We start from the raw sequence: 23,533 nt of genomic DNA, 5'->3' as shown, positions 1-23,533 counted from the left end.
AAACAACTAAAGGAAGATGTGGGTAGTGACTGGAGGGACTGAATGGCCAGAAGGTCTCCAGTTAACCTGGGAGAAAATTTGGGTGGTGTGCCTGCCACATGTATGCCTCAGCATGCCCATTCCCGATGGAGCACAGCTCTAGGTAGTTCTTATTGACTCAGGAATTTGTGGATGCTTCATGCTTTGGAGAACCTGACTAAATAAATATTTAACTACCTCACAGGGGCTTAATTAATGCTCACAGTGGACTTTGAAATAAAGAGAAAAGGCAAGGGCTGCTTACACTTCATCTTCAGCTCAAGCACGAATTCTGCTTGTTTTATTTTTTGTAAGTGATATGGGAGCAATTCACATGTTAATTTTGTCATCTGTAAAAGGCTTGTGATAGAAAGAGTGATGGAATGAAAAGGAAAATGTGTATTTGGTAGGTTCCACTTGTCACTGCATGTACAGGAACCTGTCACAAGCAAATTGCGATGGTAAATAAACACTTTTGATCCTTGTGGACTTTAGGATGTGTGGCCCTGAAAAGTGGATTCCTTGCTGACCTATGGAGATAACTTTGGTTTGAATTCTTGGGAATTGCTTATCAGACAGACTATATGGCAAGCTGGGCCTCCACCAGTGTGTTTCCACTTTGGCTGGGTTCTAGTTTTCAGCTCAAATGCGAGGTGGGAAGAACATGTGTGGCTAGTTCCAGCTGCTTCCAAAAAGTTATTACATCTCAGACAGCTTAGGTTCAGGGGGGGTCCATTTGACTTAAGAGGGGAGAATGACCAATTCCCTGGCTGCAGGAACCCAGTGCTCCCTGGGATGCCTTCTACATGGAGGGACTGTTTAAAGCAGGGCTCACTGCAGGACTGTGTGGTAGGAGGGCACAGACCTTCCCTGACTCTGCAGAGGAGCTGACCGCTTTCTGTCTCAAATGCAGGCTTATTTTGTCTCATCAAATTAAGTGGTCACTGTTCAAGCAAAGCTCCTGTTGTAGTGTCCATTGCAAATCAACAAAAACAAAATTAAATTGCATCCTTAGGTGGAAATTTGTGTCTGTGGGCAGTGTTCTCTTAGCACAGAGTTGCTGTGCATTGGAAGCAGAGGAATTCAAGACTGACTTTGGCATGATGTAGGATTTACACAGACACATCTGACAGCTCAATCTAGGCTGCAGTCTTTACCACTGTGGGGTTAAGATGGACAAAATGATGAAAATCCAAAACAGAGTATAAGTTCAGAAAAATACTAATTAAATTTAGGAAAAGGGTCCTGTCTCAGATTCACTTCTGAGTCAGAGGCCTCTAGCAGAGAAAAAAGTACAACAGTATATTTAAACTCTAATTCAGATGCAATGGACACATTTCTATTGTCTTGATTTATATTACAATGGGTGCTACCTACTGTATTGCAGTTAAATGTAAAGGATGAAACACCAATGAACTGTGATGAAATCAAAGCACAATTGCATATTCAAATGATACAAATCTGTACACTTCCTAAAACTGCTTCTACTTGCTTCAAGATGCAAGAAGAGTCTTGTTTTCAATACAGTCACACATTCTTGGATGTGAGGCAGCTTAGGGAAGTCACCTAGATGGGTGGATGTGCTTTAGTTTGTGGAACAGTGTCTCTATGGCTTTGGTAGTGACAAATCATGACAGTAAAAAATGCAAATTGATACTTTGGTAAATATTCCCTTTCTTTGGAACCTGGGCATGTTTCATCATAAGTACACGTAGGATGTTTCTGGATTTACACTACGATATTTAAAGGGGAAATGCCTTAGGTTTTAATGGGACCAACTCACTAACTAGCATAACATTTTCAGCATCATTAACATGAACAGTAACTTCACCCACTTGTGTCAGAGTGAAATCTTATTTCTTCCGAACCTTCTCTCTCAATGAAGTGAGCTGATGATTTTTTAATAAAATGATAAAATTTCTGATTTGAATCTTATTTTTTTCTGGGAAAGTTTAATGGAAAATAATAGGGTTTATGGTAAGGATTAATTTGGTACAGTGTTCTACATACTTAGATTTCCCAATCATTGTAGGAGTTAAAAATCAGAATCCCTTGAACTGATCTGAGGAAGACATTTTTTTATAAGCCACAGAAGAGTAACCCAATTGTCTCCTTTTCCAGTTTTCAGTTTAAATGGTGGAAAATCTAAAGCTTTTGGAAATAGTATAGGACTACAATAGATTCTTAAAGCCCTTGTGACACAACTGTTTGATGATGTCAAGCTGGAATCGAGCATCTCATCTATTATAGAAAGAACAGTAGCATTTTGCTGCTGAAAAGCTTATTAATATATTGGATTTTATTTTTTTTTTTTCTTTTTGCTTTTCCCAGCGTTCAGCATCCTTAAGCTTTGTGGGCTTTCCAAACTGTTCAGAAATGGAATTATCTCCAGCAAGGTTATCCAGCTCGGCTGACCCACAGGTGAAATGTGCAGCTGCTGTGACACTTGGCCCGTCCCCAAACACCCTCTGTGACTGTGATACTCCACCAGAGCCCCTGCCCAGCTACAGCCTGGCACTGGGCAGAGCTCCCAGTGACCTGAGCCCTGGGGCTCCTGCTGGCCTCACACCAGGTGATGCACTCCAGGGAGGCACCAAATGCAAGGTAGGAATCGCTCAAATTCCTCTGCTGAGAGCGAATCCACTTTCATTTACAGCATGTTGTTGTTGTTAGTCAATCAGTCAAAGTAAGTTATGGTTTCAAGGAATAAAGTTTTCCTTATCTGGTATTTGAGGACTGATTATAAATTATTTTTTTAACATGAAAAGAAAGATAACTAATAATAAAATTCTGCATTTCTTTTCCCCCCCACCCCCTGAAGCTGGAAAATGAAGACCTCAGTGCTGTGGATTGTCTTCTAGAAAACAGCTTGGCTACTGCTGGGCAAGAGGTAGTTAATGAATTAACTCTTTCTATGCAAAAAGTGATGGAAGAACCTATTAATCTTTCAATCAAAAAGTCTCAGCATTGCACTTCTCCTTCTGAACTGCTCAGCAACACTTCTTTCCTGCCTGTGAATGCCAGAATGAGACAACCTAGAAGCAAAGAAGGTACCAGGCTTTTAATTATTTCCTTTAGGTTTTGGGGTTTTGTTTTCTCTTAGCACTGTGCATTGGAAGTACAGCAAAGCAGTATGCTTATTAATATACTTACATGTAAATGTGTTTTTCCAGCAAGCTTCAAATATTATCAGAGTACTTAATCCAATGGAAAATTGTGTTTGATCTCATTTGTGGAGGAAAAACATAGAAATGATATGCTTTGAATTTGTAACATCCCTCATCTGCGAAGCAGAAACGAGTGTGACTGTGTGAAGTACCTGGAGTATTAGTTCTCTTAGAAGCACTCCTGTTAATGAGACCTGCAGTTATGACTATTGAAGAGCTGGTTTGAAGAGTCCAAATTCAATTAAAAAAACCCACATTACTTCCGAAATGTAATGTGCCTTCTGCTAAGTCTTTCACATCTGTAGCATACCAAGTTTTTGTTAATACGTTGCACAGTGTGTGCCTTTGCTTGGCTCTGTCTACTGTGGAACATTCCCTTCAGCCAAGGCCTATTTCTTCAGCCCTCATGGAGAATTAGACTTTACTTAACTCTTTTCATGGGCAAATTGCCAACATCGTTGTGCTGCACTGTAAAGCCTCATTCCTGCAAACTCTGAAAGTCAATGGGACTATTCATGCAAGCAAGGGATTGCAGGATCAAGCTGTTATCCCGTGACTTATGCCAATATTTGGCTGCATTTCTCTATAAAAGATGAATTAATATTTCTATCTCTGTGCTGTATTTTTGTTCAGAGAATTCTAATTAGAACAAAGGAGGCCTAGCCCAGTGAGCCAAGGAAATGTATTTGTCTTCTCTTCTACATCCCATGCCAAATCGTGGCAATTATGCCACAATCATTTGTGTGAGTTGCAAGAATCAGGAGCACCCCTAAAAAGCTGTGCCTCAGTCAGGCTGAAGTGGCTCGGGGAGGAGCAGCTGTGCAGTGCCTGGTGTGGGCTGTGTGACACCACACACAGAGGCAGCCCCAGTGTTCAGAAACTCGCTGTCAGTAGTAGATGCTACACATTTGCTGGGTATAAAGTGCAGGCCCTGTTGTGCAAAAGGGTGGAAGGCTTTGAGTGTTGAATTCAGTGCTGCTCCCTTTTCACGAGGAAGGATCAGGAGTGAGCAATTCCCGTCCTGCTGTCCCTGTTTAAGGGCATGCAGTGAGGGGAGACCTGAGGAGATACAGACACTAGTGCACCATAAAACATGAATTGTGCTGCAAAGGCAATGTTAACTCTGCTGGTGGCTCTCGGTAGGACTTGCTGGCTTCAGCATTGCTGTGCTGCCAAGCCTCATTCCTTCTGGTATGTGTCTCCAGTGACTCATCCTTTTCTAATAGCAAACCTAAACATTTCAGCTTAATTTAAAACAAAATAATTCTTATCCTAGGCACAAGGGATGTGGTAAAAATTGTACAAAATGTCATCATTTTCCCTCTTATGGCCGCTTTTTTTCTTATGACTTGCATAAACACCCTCCCCTCCCCTCCTCTTTTCTAGACTAAACAAATCTGATGGTTTCAGTCTCTCCTCATGGGTCAGGGGTTTGATTTTTTCAAAACCACCTCATTCCTGCTGTGCTATTTTGGGTTCTCTGCAATTAAGGAGTGCTGCCCACAGCCAAACGCAGTGCTCAGTTGAGGCCTCTGGGGTGCTGTGCAGAATCAGGGTATCTGCTCCTTGTGTTATACATTCCTTGCTGCTGGTAATACCCTGCAGGATGGCATTCCTCTCTTCTGCAGCAGCAGCATTAGGTGGTTGACTCATGTGTAGTGTACAGCCCACTTTAACCCTTAGCTCTTTCCAAGAGCATTTTCGTAGCCAGTTGTTTTCCTTTGGGATTCGTTCGACCCTTCATGAGCACAATACAGTTATCTCAATTTAGTCTTACTGATTTAGGAGATTTTTTTCTCTGATGTACTAAGGTCTATTTTTAACTGAAAACATTCTCCACAGTGCAGCCCCTCTAGTTCAGTGTTTTCCACAAATTTTATAGGCACTGTTGTTTGATGGGCCCAGTTGCTGGTGGACATACTGGTTAATGTAGGAACCCAGCATGACTGGAACATCCTCTGCTGTGACAGTGTGCAATGAGAGCCGCTCCTTCACCTCAATGTGCAGTCTCCCTTTAGAGATTCTGTCCATGACAGGGCTATCCACCCTTCACCTGAGCAACAATCACAAGTGAATAATGCCTTAGGTGTGATGTGAAATGCACCTTTCCTTGTTAGTCTTTATTTTATTGTGTTTCCTGTGGTGGGAAAAACCAGAGTATCCTAGAGGCACATTGCTTTCAAGCCATGGCTGATGTGCAGTTGACCTGAGCTAGGTTTTCTTTTTAAAAGCATGTTTTCCTGGCCCTCTCTTATCTCGAGATAACCATGATATTACATTTGTTTCTTGTTAGTATTGGCTACGTCAAACTAATTCCTAACAAGAGAAGGTGAGATTATGAAATTTTTCAGTGGACTTGTATTTATGAGGGCATCCACTGGGACATTTTTCTCCACCCTGTCCTATCTCCCCAGAACTGTTATTACTTGTGTTTAATGTCAGTCAAAAACTACAGCTATATGCTGCTAGAGCTACATAAAGCTGCAGCTAAATGCTTATATAGCAGACAGTTCTGAATTCATGTGTTTATATGTTACAGAGGTTGGAGGAAAGAAAGGAATTATAGTGTAACTTTTGTCCTGCGGTGGCAGATGGGAGACACAATTTTCTTCCTGTTTTCAAGTAACTGGAATTATCCAGAAGCTTCTTAGCATGGAGCTGGATGGAGAACACAGAGATTTCCTGAGCCTTGGGGGTTCAGACTTCAGTAGGTCTGTTTTCCTCAAGCGAAGGCTGTACAGCAAAGAGGATTACCTACGTCGCTCCATGTATATGGATGAATGTGATATGGCTGTGTACATGTATAATTCCCTGGGAATAAAGCCATTTCCACAAAATAGTTTGTAAACGCTCCTCAGATTTAGAACAGAAGCTGTGGTTAAAAGTAAAAATGAAAGACAAAGGCTCTGCACCAGAACAGAAAATAGCATACACATTTTCTATACATATAGATGAAATGATTCCGTAATTCACTTATGATACCATATTAAACACCAGTCAGAAGTACATGAATATTGAAGTACTTTCTATCCTAATCTGCCTGTGATATTATAAATATTTTATTCGTTTTCTTATCTTCTGTTCCAGATTCCAATAACTGTGAAAAGGAACATTTTGAAATGGATATGAAAAGCAATCAGAATGTCAGGTAGCAGAGTCTTTTTTTTTTTTTTTTGTACAAAAGCACTGGCTGTGAAATTTTATGCATGCATTTAGAAAATTTGTCATACTTAATGATGATGGAGAACTTCAAAAGAATTCTAGATTCCTTATAGGTAATACTTCTGAAAGTTGTAAGATGGTCTCAAACTTGAAAAAAACAATGAAAAAGAAGTGGTGAATTAATGTATTTCTGTGTAATTTTCCAGAATGAATAAATGTTTGAAAACTTATCTCACTTGAACAATTAGGAAATGTTAAGCCCCGATGAAAACTAAAAGATATAATGGGAACAGGATTAACATTACGTCAACAATTTTATAAAATTTAGTTTTCAGCCACTGCTGTGATAATATGATAAAATTGATGATGTGCTATGTTCCTGTTGAAGCCAGCCACACCAAAAAGTATCAAGTATGACTTCAGTTGGGGTAATTAAGACAAGAATATACACAGCAGGGCAAAGCTTTAGCACAGAAGTTAGTAACGTATTTACGCATATGATCAATTTAAAGCGATTGCATTCACATTTCTTAAAGAATTGGTTTGTGAAAAAATGTCCAGATTTTCAGTGTTTGGCCACCAGAGTCACAGTTACAAAGGAGAAGGAGCAGAAATGATGGTGCATGAAACTGAGTACGGAGGAGAATTTTGTGGAATACGGATGAATTTAATCATGTGTCCTTTTGTCTCTAGAGCTGCCCCTAAGGAGCAGAAGATCCCCTATGTGCGACTGGAACGTCTGAAAATATCAGCCTCAGAAGTGGGGGAGCTCCCAGTGTTTAAGCTCCAGCCACAGGACAATGAGCAGGAGGGCAATTTCCTCCTGGTAATTGAGTGTGGGACACGGTCCTCAAGTATGTCCATAAAGGTGAGTGGGATTGCCTTGAGGTTTTACCTGCCTTCTCTCCTTTATCCCGCTGGTTTCTAGGCACAGCTTCTGGAATACTGTACACTAAACAAGTCTGTTGTTTTGTTTCACCCTCGGGTACTTCTGTGGTGGGTTGAGGTAAAGACAATACAGCTTTTAGCTTGCTGTGGAGCTCCCTGCATCTTCCATTTCCAAGAAGTCTGTAGTGTTTTCATACTCCAAGAAACAACTTGGCTTACCTGTCTGGTTATAAATACAAGATAAATAGCTTAAAACTGGCATGAATGTATATTCTAGTGAGAGGAACCGATCCCAGAAATCACAGTGTAATAGATTTTTAAAAGCCTTTTATTCTATTGCTTCAGTGGAGTCTTGAGTGTGAACTTCTTTCCACAGAAGGAAACAGGAATTGCTGGGGGGAAAAAGACCTATACTGGGGCTTTTTAGGGTGGGGGGTTTGAGCTGTTTACAGTAAAATTTGCAAGTAAGATTGTAGAATATCCTGTTTCTATCACCTGTGGTGTAGAATCTGCACAGCTCTCTCTCAGTGCTACTACACTGTGGTATGTGGAGGAAATGACCTGACCAGGGTGACCTGGCCAGCCAGTGGCAGATGCCAAGACCGTGGGCCTGCTGAACCCCAGTGCCCTCCCCAGTAGAGTTCACTGCAGAGAAGTACTTGGAAGTACTTGTTGGAAAATTGTTGGTCGTTGTATCTTCCAAGTACAGGAAGTACTTGGCTATCTGCAGATAACCAATGATGTTTTATGCTGATGTATGAACATGATGATTGTGTGATCCCAGATTTTTCTTTCTCCAAGATAAATAAAGATAGTCTAGCTGAAGGACAGAAGTCCAAGGAAGAGAACTCAGAGGACAGAAGATTTCTTATCTCCCAGGCTGCAGGACAGACACAATCTCCTCCTGTAGATACTTTGTCTGTTGATCAGAAACTCAGCAATGGCATCTCCAGCATGAAAAAATCCCCAGTTACTCAGGAAGTCAGTCCAATTGAAAACGAGGATTTCTGTGCTGTGTGTCTTAATGGAGGAGAGCTGTTGTGCTGTGATCATTGCCCCAAGGTCTTCCATCTCTCCTGCCATGTTCCAGCCCTGCTCAGCTTTCCAGTGTGAGTATGGACGACATTTCACTATCGTGCTGTTCCTGTTCACTGCCTGGGGGCAGAAGATATCCTCAGGGATGGATGTTTAGCCTTATACAAGTACAAGGACTGCACCTCTCACTTGCCTTTTTTGATGCTTTTTTGTCTTACATGCTAGGAACCAGATGAATTATGAAAAGTAGCTGTTTCCAGCCACCATGCCCTTTCTGCAGTTAACTGGCCAGTACAGCAAAGGAGGTGGCAGACCTGAACTTAAAAAACTTTCATATGACTCACTGGAGAAAAATAAAATCCTAACTCTAATGTAACATCTGGAGTGTAGACATCAGCTCTTCTTGGCAGAACAGAGACTAGCACAAGGGCAGGGCAGTCTGTGAATTCCTGTTCAGTTTGTTAGAAATCTTATGGGAGATGTAGGATTATCAGGGCTGCTGTGGAAATATTTAAGTCATTGGTTTCCCTAAGATATGTTCTCTCGCAACTTGTCGCAGATGGATTGTATGCAGTGAGCCAGAAATACACGTCCACATACCAAACTCTAAAGTGAAGCTGAATAATGTACATTACTGTGGTGTACAATTCTGAATTCTGTTATAAATCATTACTAAGTGGAACCAAAGTCTGCTTCATTTGAGCCAAGCCCAAATAATTGTCTCAGCTGAGAAAAATATATTGTAAGGTATTAATTTGGAGATTCTGGTTTGTCCTTTCTGTTCAAAAACCAGGACTTTTCAGCTCTTGGCTTTTCATTCCTTTCTCTAGTTAGTGGAGTTATTATTACCTTCTAGTTTCAAAGCAGTGTGAAAACTAAGTTTTCCTGTTAGAGTAAACTTTCTAGACAAAATTAAACTCTAGTGAAGTAAATTAATTCCCTTAAGTAAAGTTTTATATTCATAGTTCTTTAATATATCTTCATCTATAGTTATTCAGACCCTGATATTGCAGAAGTTGCATCACTGCCTTCCCGAAATTCTTCAAAGAGATTCTGAAAATGCATCTGCTAGCAAGGACACACATACCCTTGCAGAATTATGTCTGTTTGGTTAGAGGATCTGTGCATTATCACACCTTTTCTGACAATGTTGATTTCTTAGAGAAATATGTCCATTATCATATCAGTTGATAATAAATATCTCGAATATCAAAGGGGTCTGGGTTTGTGTTATGAACCAATTGCTGCCTGTTTTTCCTTAATATTTTTTTTCAAAGCAGCACTTGAATCAGTGCAGCTGCATACACTGCTGGTAGATGATTTCAAACACAATTTTGTCATTTTCTTTTCCTTTGTGACAGAAAAAGAGCTGTGAAGAGAATCTGAAATGATTATACTTCTAACTGGATTCAAATCCAATGAAGAATATCTAGTACAATGGGCTTCAGATTGCCTGCTATCGTAATGCTAGTTAAGGATGAGACTTTCCAAATAGTGATTTCTGAGATTTGCTGTTTGACAAGGTTGTGGAAAAAATTCCCCAGGAGTTTTTTGGTTTCTTGTTTTGCAGGGGAGAATGGGTGTGCTCGCTTTGCCGCAACCCAGTGAAGCCAGAGGTGGAATATGACTGTGAAAACACACGCTACAACCACAGCTACAATGCACAATATGGCCTTGGTGACTGTGACCAGAAGGTGGGAATCACTATACATTGCACTCTTTAGAGCAGGCCACCTGATCTCAGCATGAGGCTTTGCCTTTTCATGGGAGAGATGATGGTTTTGACTTGGCTGCTACTCAAATGTTACACACAGTGGTAAATACAACAAAAGCATTGTTACCATTTGGTTATACCATTCTCTTCTTTCTAGACATTGCTGCTCAATTTAAAAATGAAAGTCATGTTATAGAAAGATGAAGCAGACAGGTGTGGAAATCTTTTCTCCTTTGAACAGGGAAGACACGCTCAAGAGCAGAGCTTCCCTGAGTCATTTTTGCCTGGCTTTTTGACACTGAACCTTTTTCTTTTAAAACCTGGCATCTTCTCAGACTTGGGCCAGTGCTGTGACATTTTTGTCATGAAAGCATTTTTTGAATTTCAGTTGGACTGAAATAATCATGCAGTGTTCATATGTCCCATTAGTTCCTTTGAAGATGACATTCAGCCTGTTAACTCAGCCTAGATGAAAACTTATCAACATACACACCTATTATCAGTTTCCTCTACCAAATCTTCCATGAAAACAGTGTCTTTTCTCAAAGTCCTCCTGGTATTTGAAAGACAGAAATTCAGAATAGATGTCCTGTGTATATTGGTGACAACTGGACAGAGAGGAGGAGTCCACACAACTGAGTGCAGATGCTGAGCTGGCCCTGTTTCCACTGGATTTGGTACAACTGGACAAAAAATTTTGGGAGTTATGTCTTGAATAGTGAAGTCCTATTTAAAAAATTGAGTTGATGAAAAATTCCTTTGTTTGTGAGAAAATATGGCTTCTAATATTTTTGTAGTGCATTTTTATTGAAAGAGCCAAAGACAAGAATAAGTGTTTTACAAGTTAATGGTGAGTAAAAGGAGCTTTTTCATACAGTACTACTGACTTATATCTGTTTGCATGAATGAATATGAGCAGTGGGAAACATTGCCCATTTACCTCTTTCCATATGTTGCTGCTGTTCTCTTAGTTGAGAGCCAAGGAATAGATTTGGAGTGCAGAAAGTAAATAATGATAGTGATTAATTCCCAAGAATTTCCAGGAAAATACTTATTTTCTTTCATTTCTTGACTATCCTTATTTTCCAAGGTATAAGAATGCTATGAGGCAAAATGTCCCCCAGGTTAGAGTGAAGTGTTCAATTTTGCATCAGAAATGAACACTCCACCTGAGAATTCTCTTTTAACTAAGGGAAAAAGTAAATTCACTTGTTTTGAATTAAAATGTATTTTGATTCTGGCTTCCACAGAAGTGTGAAAAGCTGGTGCTTTCCCTGTTCTGCAGCAGTATGAGCCTCCCGTTCCATGAACCCGTCAGTCCCCTGGTAAGTACTGCACGTGCACGGATCAGAGGGAATCCAGAGAACCTCACAAGTTCCTCCTTTGTCTTCTTGAAAGATATTCATGAGGTTTTATTCTGAACAGTATTGCTTCCTAGGGATGGGTGGGTGTTTTCCTCTTGCAAGTGCCTTGAAGGTGTGAGGCCCAAGGCAGGTAAATGCTGACCAATTTTCAGGCCACATTTGGGGGCCAATTTAAGATGCTGGTAGAATGGTAAAGGTGTATGAGGGGTTCCAGTGATTAAAAAAGTTGACTTGCCACACACAAGGAGATTGTTGTACTGTCATAAGAGAGGTCTGCTCTAGAAGCAACCCCGAACCCCCTCTTTTCTTGTGCTGTGCACAAAGAGGGTGAATGTGACTGCGTGCAGGGGAAGATGTAGAGATTTCTGCTTCACCCATGTACTCAGCATTTGCAGTATTTAACTGTCTGCCTTAAGGGAGATGGAGACTCACACTATTGTAACAATAGAATACAATGTGCTACAAGTTGAAGGGGGGAAAAATAAAGGTTTTATGTGAAGGAGTAGTCCAAATAATGATATAAACCCCGTTCCACCTAATAAAGCTTGCAATGAACTTATGGAACAGATTACCTAACATGTCGGCTTGGACCCAGAAAGATGTAAGGAATGGGATATCCTGGTGGCTGGTGCCCATTGAAAAAGACTTTTGTTGAACTTTTAAAAGAGTGCACAGTACCATATTTTGAGTCACTCTTGACAGACTACTTCCCACGTTATCAGCTGAAAGTATCGCAGCACATTCTTTTTGTAATTGTTTAGGGAAAATGTCAGCTAATTATCAGTGTTACATATATTATTGATCATGGCAAAATCGAGGTTATTGTTATCTGGGGATAAACTTTACAAAGTGCAGGCAGTAGAGTTGTCACTGAAGCATGCTATTTTCAAGATCAATCTTGCAAGCAAATATGTTTTAATCAAACCAAAAAGCATCCAGGAAGATGTGCAAGTACAGGAACTAAAAGATTAGAGCTCTCTGCCCTGATGCAAGGACTCCTCTGCAATGACTTTTGTCCAAACTTGCATAGTCATCGCTGGAGTGGAAGTGTTTTAATTAAAAATGTCACATACCTGTGTTTTATTCTTATTGCAGGCTCGGCATTATTATCAGATCATCAAAAGGCCAATGGATTTGTCCACCATACGAAAGAAGCTGCAAAAAAAGGACAAGTCCCACTATTCTGCACCTGAGGAACTTGTGACTGACGTGCGTCTCATGTTTTGGAACTGTGCAAAGTTCAATTATGTATGTTTCTAATATGCATGGGTGGGGGGTACACAGCAGGGGGTGGCTCCTTCAATGGCTGTCACTCTGGAGCAAGTACTGGTTCTATGGAAATCAGATATAGAATTGGGATAAACAGAAGTATTAATCAGTTTTGTTCTTTGGAAATGATGTTAGGGTTTTTTTTAATGACAGGAACGAAGTTTTATGAAGTTATATGTGTGTCTGAGAACTTGAGATACATATGGATCTAAAATTAAAGAGGGACATCTTCACAGACAACTCTGTGGAATGTTGTTGAGTTTGCTGGGAGAGGCCAGTCACAGCCAGCAAAATACCTAGGGAAAATCAAATGCATAGAAATTCCTAAGCAGTGATGACTGCTGTTCTTCCTAGTTCACCGCACATCTCTTTTTCTTAGAGGTGCACAAATGTGTTCCTTAGTAGCAGCATCTGGTTTTTACTTACACTGGAAATGCAGAGGGACTAATGGGCTGTAGAAAGTGTGCAGGGACTAATGGAGATGTAGCAGACAGAGCCAAGGTGAGATGTTGGGGTGGGGTAGTTATTTGGGTTTGATCCTTGATGATTTCTGCCTGTGGTAGCACTGAATGGTTATTCATTCCCTTACAGCCAGATTCCGAGGTTGCTGAGGCTGGACGATGCCTGGATGAGTTCTTTGAGGACAAACTGAAAGAGATTTATCCAGACAGGCATTTCCCTTCAATGCAACAAGATGACTCTGATTCTGAAGATGTGGAAAGCCAGAACAGCCAGGTGCCATGCCAGGATTTCCAGTGGCCGTCGTACGGGCAGGAGTGCGTTCAGCCCAAAAGGAAACGGCGCCACGCTGTAAGATTGCAAAAGCAAAAGCATTTGGTTGCTAAGTGGCCACCCTGCTAACTGTTTACAGCTACTGATGGGAAGTTTTGGCAGGACTGTCTAGGAAAACTGTCAAGCTTCTATCACGGATGTGTGATCAGTTCTACAATTTTATGTCAAGGTCCCTTGAGTGGAATAAAGTGTCAGATGTGTATAAGTGTGCGAGCAGGAGCAAATGAAGCCTCTCAGGCTGCACAGCTATCTTCCTAGCAGAAAGCTCTGTCAAGGTTTGTAAAAAGACTAAGCCCTTTAGCTATTCATTGTTTGTTTCCTTTGTACACAGGAAAGCGAAAAAACTAAAAGAATGATGTTTCAGCCAGCTAACAGCCTTCCTCAGGTATGACCTCCTCAAGATATGAGATTTGAGGAATCCAGCAGCGTGACTGGCAGAGTTAAGGTGTGTGGGAGGAAAGCAAAGCACTTGGGCTGTTTATTTAAACTCTCCTATTCTGCTGACCATATGCCTTATTTCCAGATCTTGTGGATAGACAACAGATCCAAAATGTTTAAATCTGTCAATATTCCACCTGTTAAATCACGTGTATGTCTTGCAGTGTTTACACTGAAGTACTAATGTTTTGGTCATAGGTAATGATAAATAATAATATCTCATACTGCAGTACTGTTTCATAATCTGTTGAATGTGACATCTCTATTTTATAGAGCACAGGTAACCATGTAATAATCTGGCAATCTCAATGTGAATGTTGGCCATGCTTTGTGACAAATACAATGTGTAGCCGTTAAGGCTGTAATCCTGTTGTTTTATTCAATGCTTCTTCTGGGAGCTTGGCTGCTCAAAGCCTATGAGATACAGTATAATGTGATTATCTGATTAGCTGTTTCTTTTGAAGCACAGCATTTTCATTAAATCATGAAAGAACAAGTGCTAATAGTGCTAATACAAGGGCTCTGTGAGAGCTGTTTCTCAGTGCGTACTGGGTGCTCTGTTTGCAAGGCATGATTCTTCTGGAATCTAATTCATGCTTGGTAAAGCAGTGTGGGATTTTGTAGCTCTCAAAGGCAGCATTTTTATACAACCCAAGGCAGTTGTTTTTCTATGAAGCAGATATTGGAATTCACTAAATTAACTATGCAGTGAATTACATGGTTATAGAAGTGCCTATAAAATAACGTCATTTATTTCTGATTTTCTCTTTGCTTATTACCTGTAGTTGTGATTACCAGCAGTACTAGAAGATGATGATGCATATATATGTAGAAGGTCAAACAGAAAGAAAGACCGTCTAAGCCTTTTTTTTTCTTTTTTTCTTGCTGAATTTCACAATGTACGGGCAGAACACCACCAACAGCAGGTTTAGAGTTCCCTTGAACAAAGGTTGCATGTCACCGTAAAGTCTGAAGGGTGGGATGGGTAACAGGACATCACACCTGAGCAGAGTGATAGTTTGCAAGCTGCTTCCCACCCCTTCCAGCAGCAGGTGAGCCAGATCTTTGCATGGCCAGGGCTTTCTTCACGTATGTGAGGGACATCTTCCTCCTTAGAGCTCCGCCCAGCAGAATAATCTGGGCTGGGGTCCAGCTCTGGGAGAGGAGGTTGTTGCAGACCTCAAACACAATTAAAGGTCATTTTAGTTAGGTTCCTGTAAATAAAGATGATATTTTCAGCATAGTTTATATAGGCTATTTTGTCTGGTAACCATGTATGTTATTTTAGATAACACTTTAAAGTAAAGGTTTATATATGAAATAATAAGACATGAATGTTATATTCTGCTATCCGTGTGACTTACTGTTTGCCCTTAACTTGGTAGTGAGCTCATCTTTTCTTTCCTTTGAAGAAATGAAAATCTGGATATTAGAAATCGACTGACAAACTGTGAGATGAGGGGACAGAAAAATGTACATTTTCTAAATGTGAATCCATATATGTTTTCTTTCTGTCAAATTCCTCAAAACAGAGTCTTGGCACAGGGCAATGAGTGCCGGTTTGTCACTGAATTAATCACCCTTATCTGTGCTACAGGTATCCCTTTTTCTCAGTTCCTCCACCAAAGACCTATCTTTTATGATGAATAGTGCAAAAATTATATGCTCTCTAGATTTCATCTAGGGGCAGTGGTAGAAATGTGAGAGATTATTGATGGCTTCCTCTTTTCCTGGAAGAGCAGAGTCAACAAGAGCCTCTTTCTGTTTCTTAAAGGCTGTAAGGTTATTAACAGTACCATTAATTTTGGAGAACACCTGTTGAAATAAAATGTATCCAGGGTATATTATGCCTTTATTAAAAACAGAAGTTTTCCAATTTGTTGTCATAAATAAAACACCTTTTGGGGGGTGTGTGCTGGCAGGACTGAATGACCTGAGCACTCTTAAGGCTAACTTAGATTCTGATTAATACTCTAAGACTAGTAACTATTTAAAAAAAACCCTCATAAACCTCATGTCATGTTGGTAAGCAGAACAAAACCTGAAGTCCTATGTATGACTTCATATGCTTTCAAACGTGAATCTGTGGTCAGCAATTCGCAACAGAGTGCAGGTTATAAGAGCAATGTATTTTTCCTGCGTGTAATAGGTTACATGTAGAAAGGGAAAATCCTTTCTGTGTTTAGTTGGAAAAGAGATTAATTGCACTTTGATAATAGGTCTGTCAAAGAAGAAACGGCAGCTACAGATTTGGCTTTCATTCCCCCCTCCCAACAATTTCAAAGACCTGCTTGTTCCAGTATCATGACAGGAGAATGGCATCACAGTTAATACAAACAGATGTCTAACCATACAGATTAACCAATGACTGCATGTTTATGTGTGTAATGTGCACTGCTGAACAATAAAACATGTGAAATATCTTCTTGCACATTAATCTGAAATCTTTGCTCTCAGTACATCTGCTTTCAATTCACATATGGATCATATAATACCATTTTAACAATCATTAGCTAAGTTGCTCGTAACTTCTGATAGCAAAACCGAGCAGTTATGAAAGCAGCTATGCTAACACAGGAGACAGCTTGCTACTTGTGCTAATATTTTCAATACCAACTAGATATTTTGCCTTTTTGTTTTTCAGTTGCTCTAAGTTATTGGGAAACAAACATGACATGAACAAGTAGCAAAAAACATTTTTAGTTTAAATGTCTGTACGCATAAAGTGCCAAGGAACATGCAACTTATTAGTGAGAGGAAAACCATATTGTAATGCATTAATCTGGAGGAATCAGAAGAGATATTCTAAAATTGAAAATGCCAGAAATTGGAATAATTTACCAAAAAATAGAACAAAAATCCTCTATTGGCAAGAAGTCAAGCAGACACTGCAAATGTTTTAACATTATCATTATTGGTTCCTCTCTGTTTGGTTTATGGGAAAATAAAACTATCAGCATCAACTTTCTGACCTGGGGGCCTATTGGCTTGAGGGGTAAGGAATCCTCCTCTCAGGGTTAAAGCTGTGCTGTTCTTCAGACATAATTGGGAGATGATTTATAGATAGAGGTAACTTTTTATTGCATAAATGGGAAAATATAGAAAAACTTCTGGATATGCAATTCCTTCAAGTGTTAAATGTAGACAATGAACTGTATTATAGACAAAAAGCTAAATACCAGCTGAGCTTCTCTGATTTTATTTAGATATCAAATGAGATAATCTGTGGGAAATAAAGATAGGCAGTAGTCATAGGCTGAGGAGGATGCATATCTTTTGAAGCTGCATTTGTAGACCAGGAGCAAGAAGTAAAAAGTAGAGTGGTTGTTTTTTGAGAAATGTTCTTGTCCATTAGTAAACGTATGTGAAAGTACATTTTGGTGTGTAGTTATGTGTGTTTTCATGAGAGCATTTAGTAGACTGGTAGGATTTAGAATAAGGAGACTTACATAGAAGTTTATATTAGGAAATGTAACAGCAGGAACACAGTATTTGGATGGGTTTGTTGGGAAAAGTGTTTGCTGTGGTGGGAATATTACTGTGGAGATGGGAATTCGCAATGTTCAAATTTGTTGTCAAATATCCAGGTCCAGTTGTTCCCTTTTCATTCCAAGTGTCTGAAAAGAGGTTCTTGAAAGATAATTTTCAGGTAACTTCTTCCCGTTTAGGGTGTAGTTTGTGACAGACTCCCTGTAAATTTTCAAATCAGAGCTAATGTTTGGATTGTACCTTTAAAATGGTGAGATTTGCACATTGCAGAATTAGCTGTTTGCCAAGTCTTGTGCTGACTACCTGCACCAGGATGAGCGTTTCTCCTGGCTGAGTGAACAAACACAGCACCCTAACAGGGCTTCAGATGTTGAACTATGCTCAAAGAAACTCACAGAGCTTAATCTGGTTTTGTACTGGGCCCAGCAAATGTCAGCGTTTAGAGATCATTAAAAAGCATCAGAATTGTGATATCTTCAGATGATGACAGTAAAACAGATAAACTGTGTTGTGCCAGGGTATTTTATGCTGTTATTCCTGGATTGTAGGGTAATTTATAAATTAGTGTTCATTCTGTAAGTAATCGCATTTTTGCTATTTGCTACAATTTTAATGTTTCTTGCAACAGCATTAAAGCAGACCTAGATTTAAGTCAAGGAAATAGTTTATGCACATGTCTATGCCACACTGTGTAGCCTGTGGTGCACAGTGAAACTCTTCTGAATTTACAGCCCACTGGGCCAAGCTAAGCAGTTCTCTGCTGTAGCAGGACAGCAAATGGAAAACACCCTTAATTTCTAATGCTGAAAATATTAATAGAATGGGATGAGCACCACAGAACCAGCAGACTGTGCAAGTGTTCTGTATATCACAGAAATTAAACCAAAACCTTATAGGATATTTTATTCTATGGTATAAATAAAGTGAAAATCAACTCAAAATTAATCTTTAAGTCCTACCCAAACTCTGTCCTGCATCTTACACATAATTGTGAATACCTCAGGCATCTGCAGTGCAGTATATTAACATTTACAGGTGGGCTTTGGCTTGTGAAAAATAACATTAAAGAATTCAGTGCTTTAAGCAAATACTGGACACCCCTCTGTTTCCTTTTTCCTGTGGCCTCTGAGGGCTTTAGAAACATTGGTTAACTGGCTCTCATCCGTGTTTGTGATGTACTTATAAATATTTCCCATTTATAACTGTGGAAAACAGCATGACAAGCTAATGGAATGACCGAGCAGCAGAGATAGGAATTGAATACAGCCCTCAGACTTGGTTGCAGGATTACCATGGCGCAGTGTTAAATGGAAGCATTGTGAGACATCTCAGGTTTGGGATACTGAAACCTTTCATTATGGAAGTGGGGATTTGGCTCTGACAGCATGATGCAAATGATGCTCGAGCTTAGCACCTCCTGGAGCAGTGTCAGCAATCACACAGAGCTTGTCTTACCTACAGGGCAGCTCTGTTCAGTGAGGGGGAATGGGGCAGTGCTCAGTCCTCTGCTGCAAACTCACCACTACCTTACAGCTCGGGAGCAGCGGCAGTGGCCTGGGCAACGCAGGTGCTACAGCCATAACCTCTGGCTGAGTGGGGTTATCTCACGGATGTAACAAACAGCACGGATTTTCTCCAGAGAGTGAACCACATAAAGGCTCCCCAGAAGTAATATCCCATACCATTCAAGAAAGCAGAAAGTCTTAATCTTTATTTTTGATCTTTGAAATATCACAAAAATCTCTGCACTCTTAACCGCAGTGGGCCTGCCGGACAAGGAGTTCACAGCAATGGCCTTTTGAGGCGACAGTCTCACTGCGTGTTTGTAGCTCTTGCATCATGTTCAAAGCTCTTCCCAGCGTGCTGTGTTGCATCATACCAGCCTGTGCCATGGGGCCGGGAATCCCTGGGGGCAGGGAGAGACAGCCTGCGGTGGACACGTGCTGGAGAGGTGGGAATACCCTGGAGACATTCAGCCCCTGAGCTGGGAAAAGTGTTGCTCCAGCACACCCTTCATCTGCTATCTAGATGACTCATATTGTGAAAGAATATTTAATGGAATGAGAATATGCAATTTCCCTCCTTTCACTGGTCCTAATTAGGGCACACTGTAAATATATGAGTATATTTATAGCCACAGAACTCAACCTTTTACTCCACTCGTGAGACGATACCTGCAGAATTAGCCTGATTCTGTGTTCATTGGCTTTTACTGCTTCCAAATAATGCACAATTTACAAATAAATTTACATTGGTTGCCCCACCTCCTCCCAGATATCAGTACTGTAACGCCCTGCTCATTTTGAGTCAAGTTCTCTTGCATTATTAATTCAGGAGTTTGTAATTAAATGATTAGCTAATCAAATTGTTTCCTCCTGAGTACCTGTGCAAATGCATTGGAGACCGATTGATTTAACCGGGGTCACTCAAAGATAAATTGAGCCTTAACATTATGAAGTGTGAGAAACAAAGAGGAAGAGGCTTTCTGAGAAGAGTAGGAGGACTTGTGTCTTTTAGCCTTGTGGATGTTTTCTTGTAGTTCCAGGGGGGAGAAAAAAAGACCGGTTCTGGAGCTAGAGAACCAAAAATTAAACGGAGTTCTGTGTTACTATTTTACCTGATAAAACTTAGGGTCAGATTTTAAAATGCATGTGACAATATTAGCTGTTTTCTCCTTTGTTTTACACTGTCCCATCATATGGGAAGAAAATGAAAATTCTTTCAATGGAATTGAAGGTGAGTAAACACCAAGGGCGATACTGGGCGGGGGCACTGGCACAGCAGTGTTGTTGCTGGTTTTGTCAGAGAAGTTAAGTTCTGCGTATAACTTTCCTCACTGATTTGAGCCGAAGTGTTTCTGCAGCTCGTATGAAAAGATAAAATGCTTACACAGATGTAAAGGTGTGGGAGATAAAGAGAAGGTTTTTATTTCTCTCTCAGTTAGTTTTGCAACCAAACGGGTGTTCTTTCAGGTTCCTGGAAAGCATTTAGGTGCTGCTCACTGCCAGGGGTGGTGGTACAGCCTGAATGGGTCGGTAAACTTTAATGATGCAGCAAAGCTCAGCTTTTCCCGATATTTCCTGGACAACGACACAGCCTCTGGGAACGGGAGATTCACTGCCTTGGGGTAAAGCAGGTGGAGGGTCGGTGCTGGGTTGGCTGCAGGGCCTCAGAAGCGCTGGTTCCTCCAAAGCAAGGCAGCTGGCTCCCTCTGCTGCTTTCAGCACGATTTGAGTCGTTTTGAGCAAGAAGAATTTGCCTCCTCCGAGTCCTCTGGGTTCCAGTATCATTGCACCTTCTGGTTTTGATATGGTTTCCTTCCCTGGGAGGTAGCTACGAGGCTGCATGTTCCCCGTTAGCATAAAATCTGTACAGACCTTTACAAAGATTAATATATGTATTTATAACCGAGAATCAAACTGCAATGTGGCAGCTGATTGTAAGCATTTTAGGTAAGACCTCCATAAAACTGTAATTACACCCATCTGTTTCCCTTAAGTACCCAGTAGAAAACAGTTAGCACTTACATATCTCTTGATAGCTCTCTCTCAATCTGGTGTTATGGGGAAAGAGGGAAGTTAATTTTCCCCTTTATTTTCTTTCTAGAAAAAGGTAGTGCTTAAATTCAAATTTATGAGAAAAGCAAGCTGAAAGTATTTGTCAAAGGAGTTTAATTTGTAGATGGAGAGTGTCAAAACAACAGTTTTTCACAAGTCTCTCTAACCCTTATGCACCAGCTATGGAAAAGACAGAACAGGCACGTTTCTAATAAAGCTGTGGCCATATAAATAGATATTAACAATAAAACCCCCCACATACTATTTCTTAAAAATATGAGCAATGTCATCAAAACTTTTGGCCGTAAAAAGTGCTTTGCAAATAGCTGTAAACATTGAGAAGATTCACAAACGAGCCTTCCCCTTATGGCCTGGATGTTCTGTGATTATTTGACCAGATTCTCACCTGGGGTAAATGGGTGAGCACCTCAGTGGAGGAGGGGTGTGAGAAGCCAATTTGCACTGTGGTAGGGCTGATGCACTGACTCTGGAACTGATACATTTATATAGCAAAAAAAGACAAAATAACTGATTTGAGAAGGGAAAAAAAATGGACTACAAGAACCTGTCTGCTTGTGGGGCTTTTACCACTTGTTGATAACCATTTTGGAGACACTAGAGTTAGGATATTTGATACTGCACACTTTAAAATAGGGTTACCTACAAGAATTTGCCGACCTGGGTGCAACCGAGTTCCCTAAAGGTAAGCTCCTCATGCTTTTTGAAATGTCCTCACGTGCCATAGCACCTCGAAGTCGCTGTGGAATCTCGATGCCATCTGAGCTCATTTGAAGGAACTTGAGACCTTCCACTGTTGAATGATCCTCGGACACTCCAGCTGGGAGTGGGATGAACATCGGGACCAGGCGGTGCTGTCGCTCCGTAGGGGATGATCTGACCCTGCAGCAGCAGCTCCCAGGGAGGTTCCCGTTAAACTTGTAATGCCCGGGGCAGGGTCTCCTCATCCCGAGTGTGTCCCGGGCAGGGTCTCCTCCTCCCGGCTGCCGCCTCCTCCACGGCCGGTCCCGCGGCGCCAGTAGATGGAGCTCCAGGATCCCGATTGCTGAAGGGACCGTGAAATCGGTGTCGAAGGGGCAGGCGACACCTTGGTATTTTCCGGGATAGCTGCCATTTGCCCTTTGCTATGCTAATGAACTTGCACTGAGAAGTGAATACGAGCGCAGCACTTCCCAGGATTTGGGAAGTCAGGTTGGCTAAAAAAAAAAAATTCTTTTAGCATTTCATAGAATGATAGAACGATTTGGTTTGGGAGGGACCTTAAAGATCACCTAGTTTCCATCCCCCTACCAGGTGTAGGGACACCTTCCACTAGACCAGGTTGCTTAGGGCCCCATCCAGCCTGGCCTTGAACACTTGAAAGGATGGGGCATCCACAGCTTCTCTGAGCAATCTGTGCCAGAGCCTTGTCACCCTCACAGGTAAGAATTTCTTCTTGATACGCAATCTAAACCTACTGTCAGTTTAAAGCCATTCCCTTGTTGTCCTGCCACCACCTGCCCATGTAACCAGTTCTTCTCTGTCTCTCTTGTAGCTCCCTTCAGGTGTGGGAAGGCTGCAATTATGTCACCCTGGAGCCTCCTCTTCTCCAGGCTGAACAATCCCAGCTCTCTCAGCCTTCCCTCATAGAGGAGGAGCTCCATCCCCCAGATAAACTTAGTGGCCTCCGGACTCACTCCAACAGCTCCATGTCCTTCTTGTGCAGGGGAACCAGAGCTGGATGCAGTGCTCCAGGTGGGATCTCACCAGAGCAGAGGGGCAGAACTCCCTCCCTCACCCTGCTGGCCACAGTGCTCTGGATGCAGCCTGGGATAGGGTTGGATTTCTGGGATTTCACACTGCTGGGTCATATCTGGTCTTTCATCCACCATTTACTGCTGTGTGTACCTGTCCAAACATGGCTTCCCAAATTTCACTCACTGTCAGTGACACTGCAGCTCTTATTGCCAAATTATCACTGTCAGGGCAATTAAAGGTACTGGCACTTAAGAAGCCTATTCTGCATATTGTATCTATGGAAGTAAAAGTTTCTGGGCATCCATATTTAGGCTCTTGCTAGAATCACACTACTGTATGATAAAAGACATCATTTTCCATCTCAGGGAACCTGTTTCCTGTGGTGTTGCAGGGGCAGGGTGGCTGGTGGCACTTTATCACCTGTGTATTTCATGCTAGACCTATCCAAAACAGAAATAACCTTCTTTAGGCCCAAAGGAGAGGGGTAGGTGTACTCACACATCACAGGATAAATATTTAGATAAATAGCAAGGATATCTAAAGCCTTATCTAAAGCTTTCCTGTTGGTACACACTTATGCTGGATCCTGTTCAAAGTGCAGCTAAGTAGCACAGAGCAGTCAGAGCTTTCTAAATTCCCCTTTCAGATAAAGAAGTTTAGATGTCACATGTCAAATGTAATGTGACCTCAGGGGTTTCAGCCTAGTCTTTAATAGGCATTTCTCACCCTTGAGAAAATGCCTGGCTTTTGAAACAATGCCTTCTTTCAAGAACTTTGGCTTAATATTGTGGCATGAAGGTCAAGATTGTCTTGTACTGACTGAGAGGAGCACAGCAGCTTTCACAGTGGTTCCTTTCTTCATATGTGGCTTTTACTTGTGCTTAA

The 23,533-nt window shown here is 41.1% G+C and overlaps 1 protein-coding gene across 2 annotated transcripts in view; it reads left to right on the top strand.

Moving 5' to 3' along the window:
• The window catches only part of TRIM66 (tripartite motif containing 66), a 49,896-nt gene extending 33,612 nt beyond the window's left edge, over positions 1-16,284 (top strand). For both annotated transcript variants that reach the window (XM_048308375.1, XM_048308374.1), the window contains 10 exons: positions 2,350-2,622; positions 2,840-3,068; positions 6,273-6,333; positions 7,041-7,215; positions 8,037-8,344; positions 9,841-9,964; positions 11,235-11,309; positions 12,444-12,596; positions 13,209-13,427; positions 13,741-16,284. In XM_048308375.1, the coding sequence (XP_048164332.1) occupies positions 2,350-2,622; positions 2,840-3,068; positions 6,273-6,333; positions 7,041-7,215; positions 8,037-8,344; positions 9,841-9,964; positions 11,235-11,309; positions 12,444-12,596; positions 13,209-13,427; positions 13,741-13,800 (1,677 nt within the window). In that variant the 3' untranslated portion in view covers positions 13,801-16,284. The remainder of the gene's footprint in view (positions 1-2,349; positions 2,623-2,839; positions 3,069-6,272; positions 6,334-7,040; positions 7,216-8,036; positions 8,345-9,840; positions 9,965-11,234; positions 11,310-12,443; positions 12,597-13,208; positions 13,428-13,740) is intronic.
• Positions 16,285-23,533: the final 7,249 nt, after the last annotated feature.

The sequence above is a fragment of the Corvus hawaiiensis genome, chromosome 6 (genome assembly GCF_020740725.1).
Source record: "Corvus hawaiiensis isolate bCorHaw1 chromosome 6, bCorHaw1.pri.cur, whole genome shotgun sequence".
Lineage (NCBI taxonomy): Eukaryota > Metazoa > Chordata > Aves > Passeriformes > Corvidae > Corvus > Corvus hawaiiensis.
The sequence above is the reverse complement of the archived record's forward strand: the minus strand, read 5'-3'. Positions and strand labels throughout refer to the sequence as shown.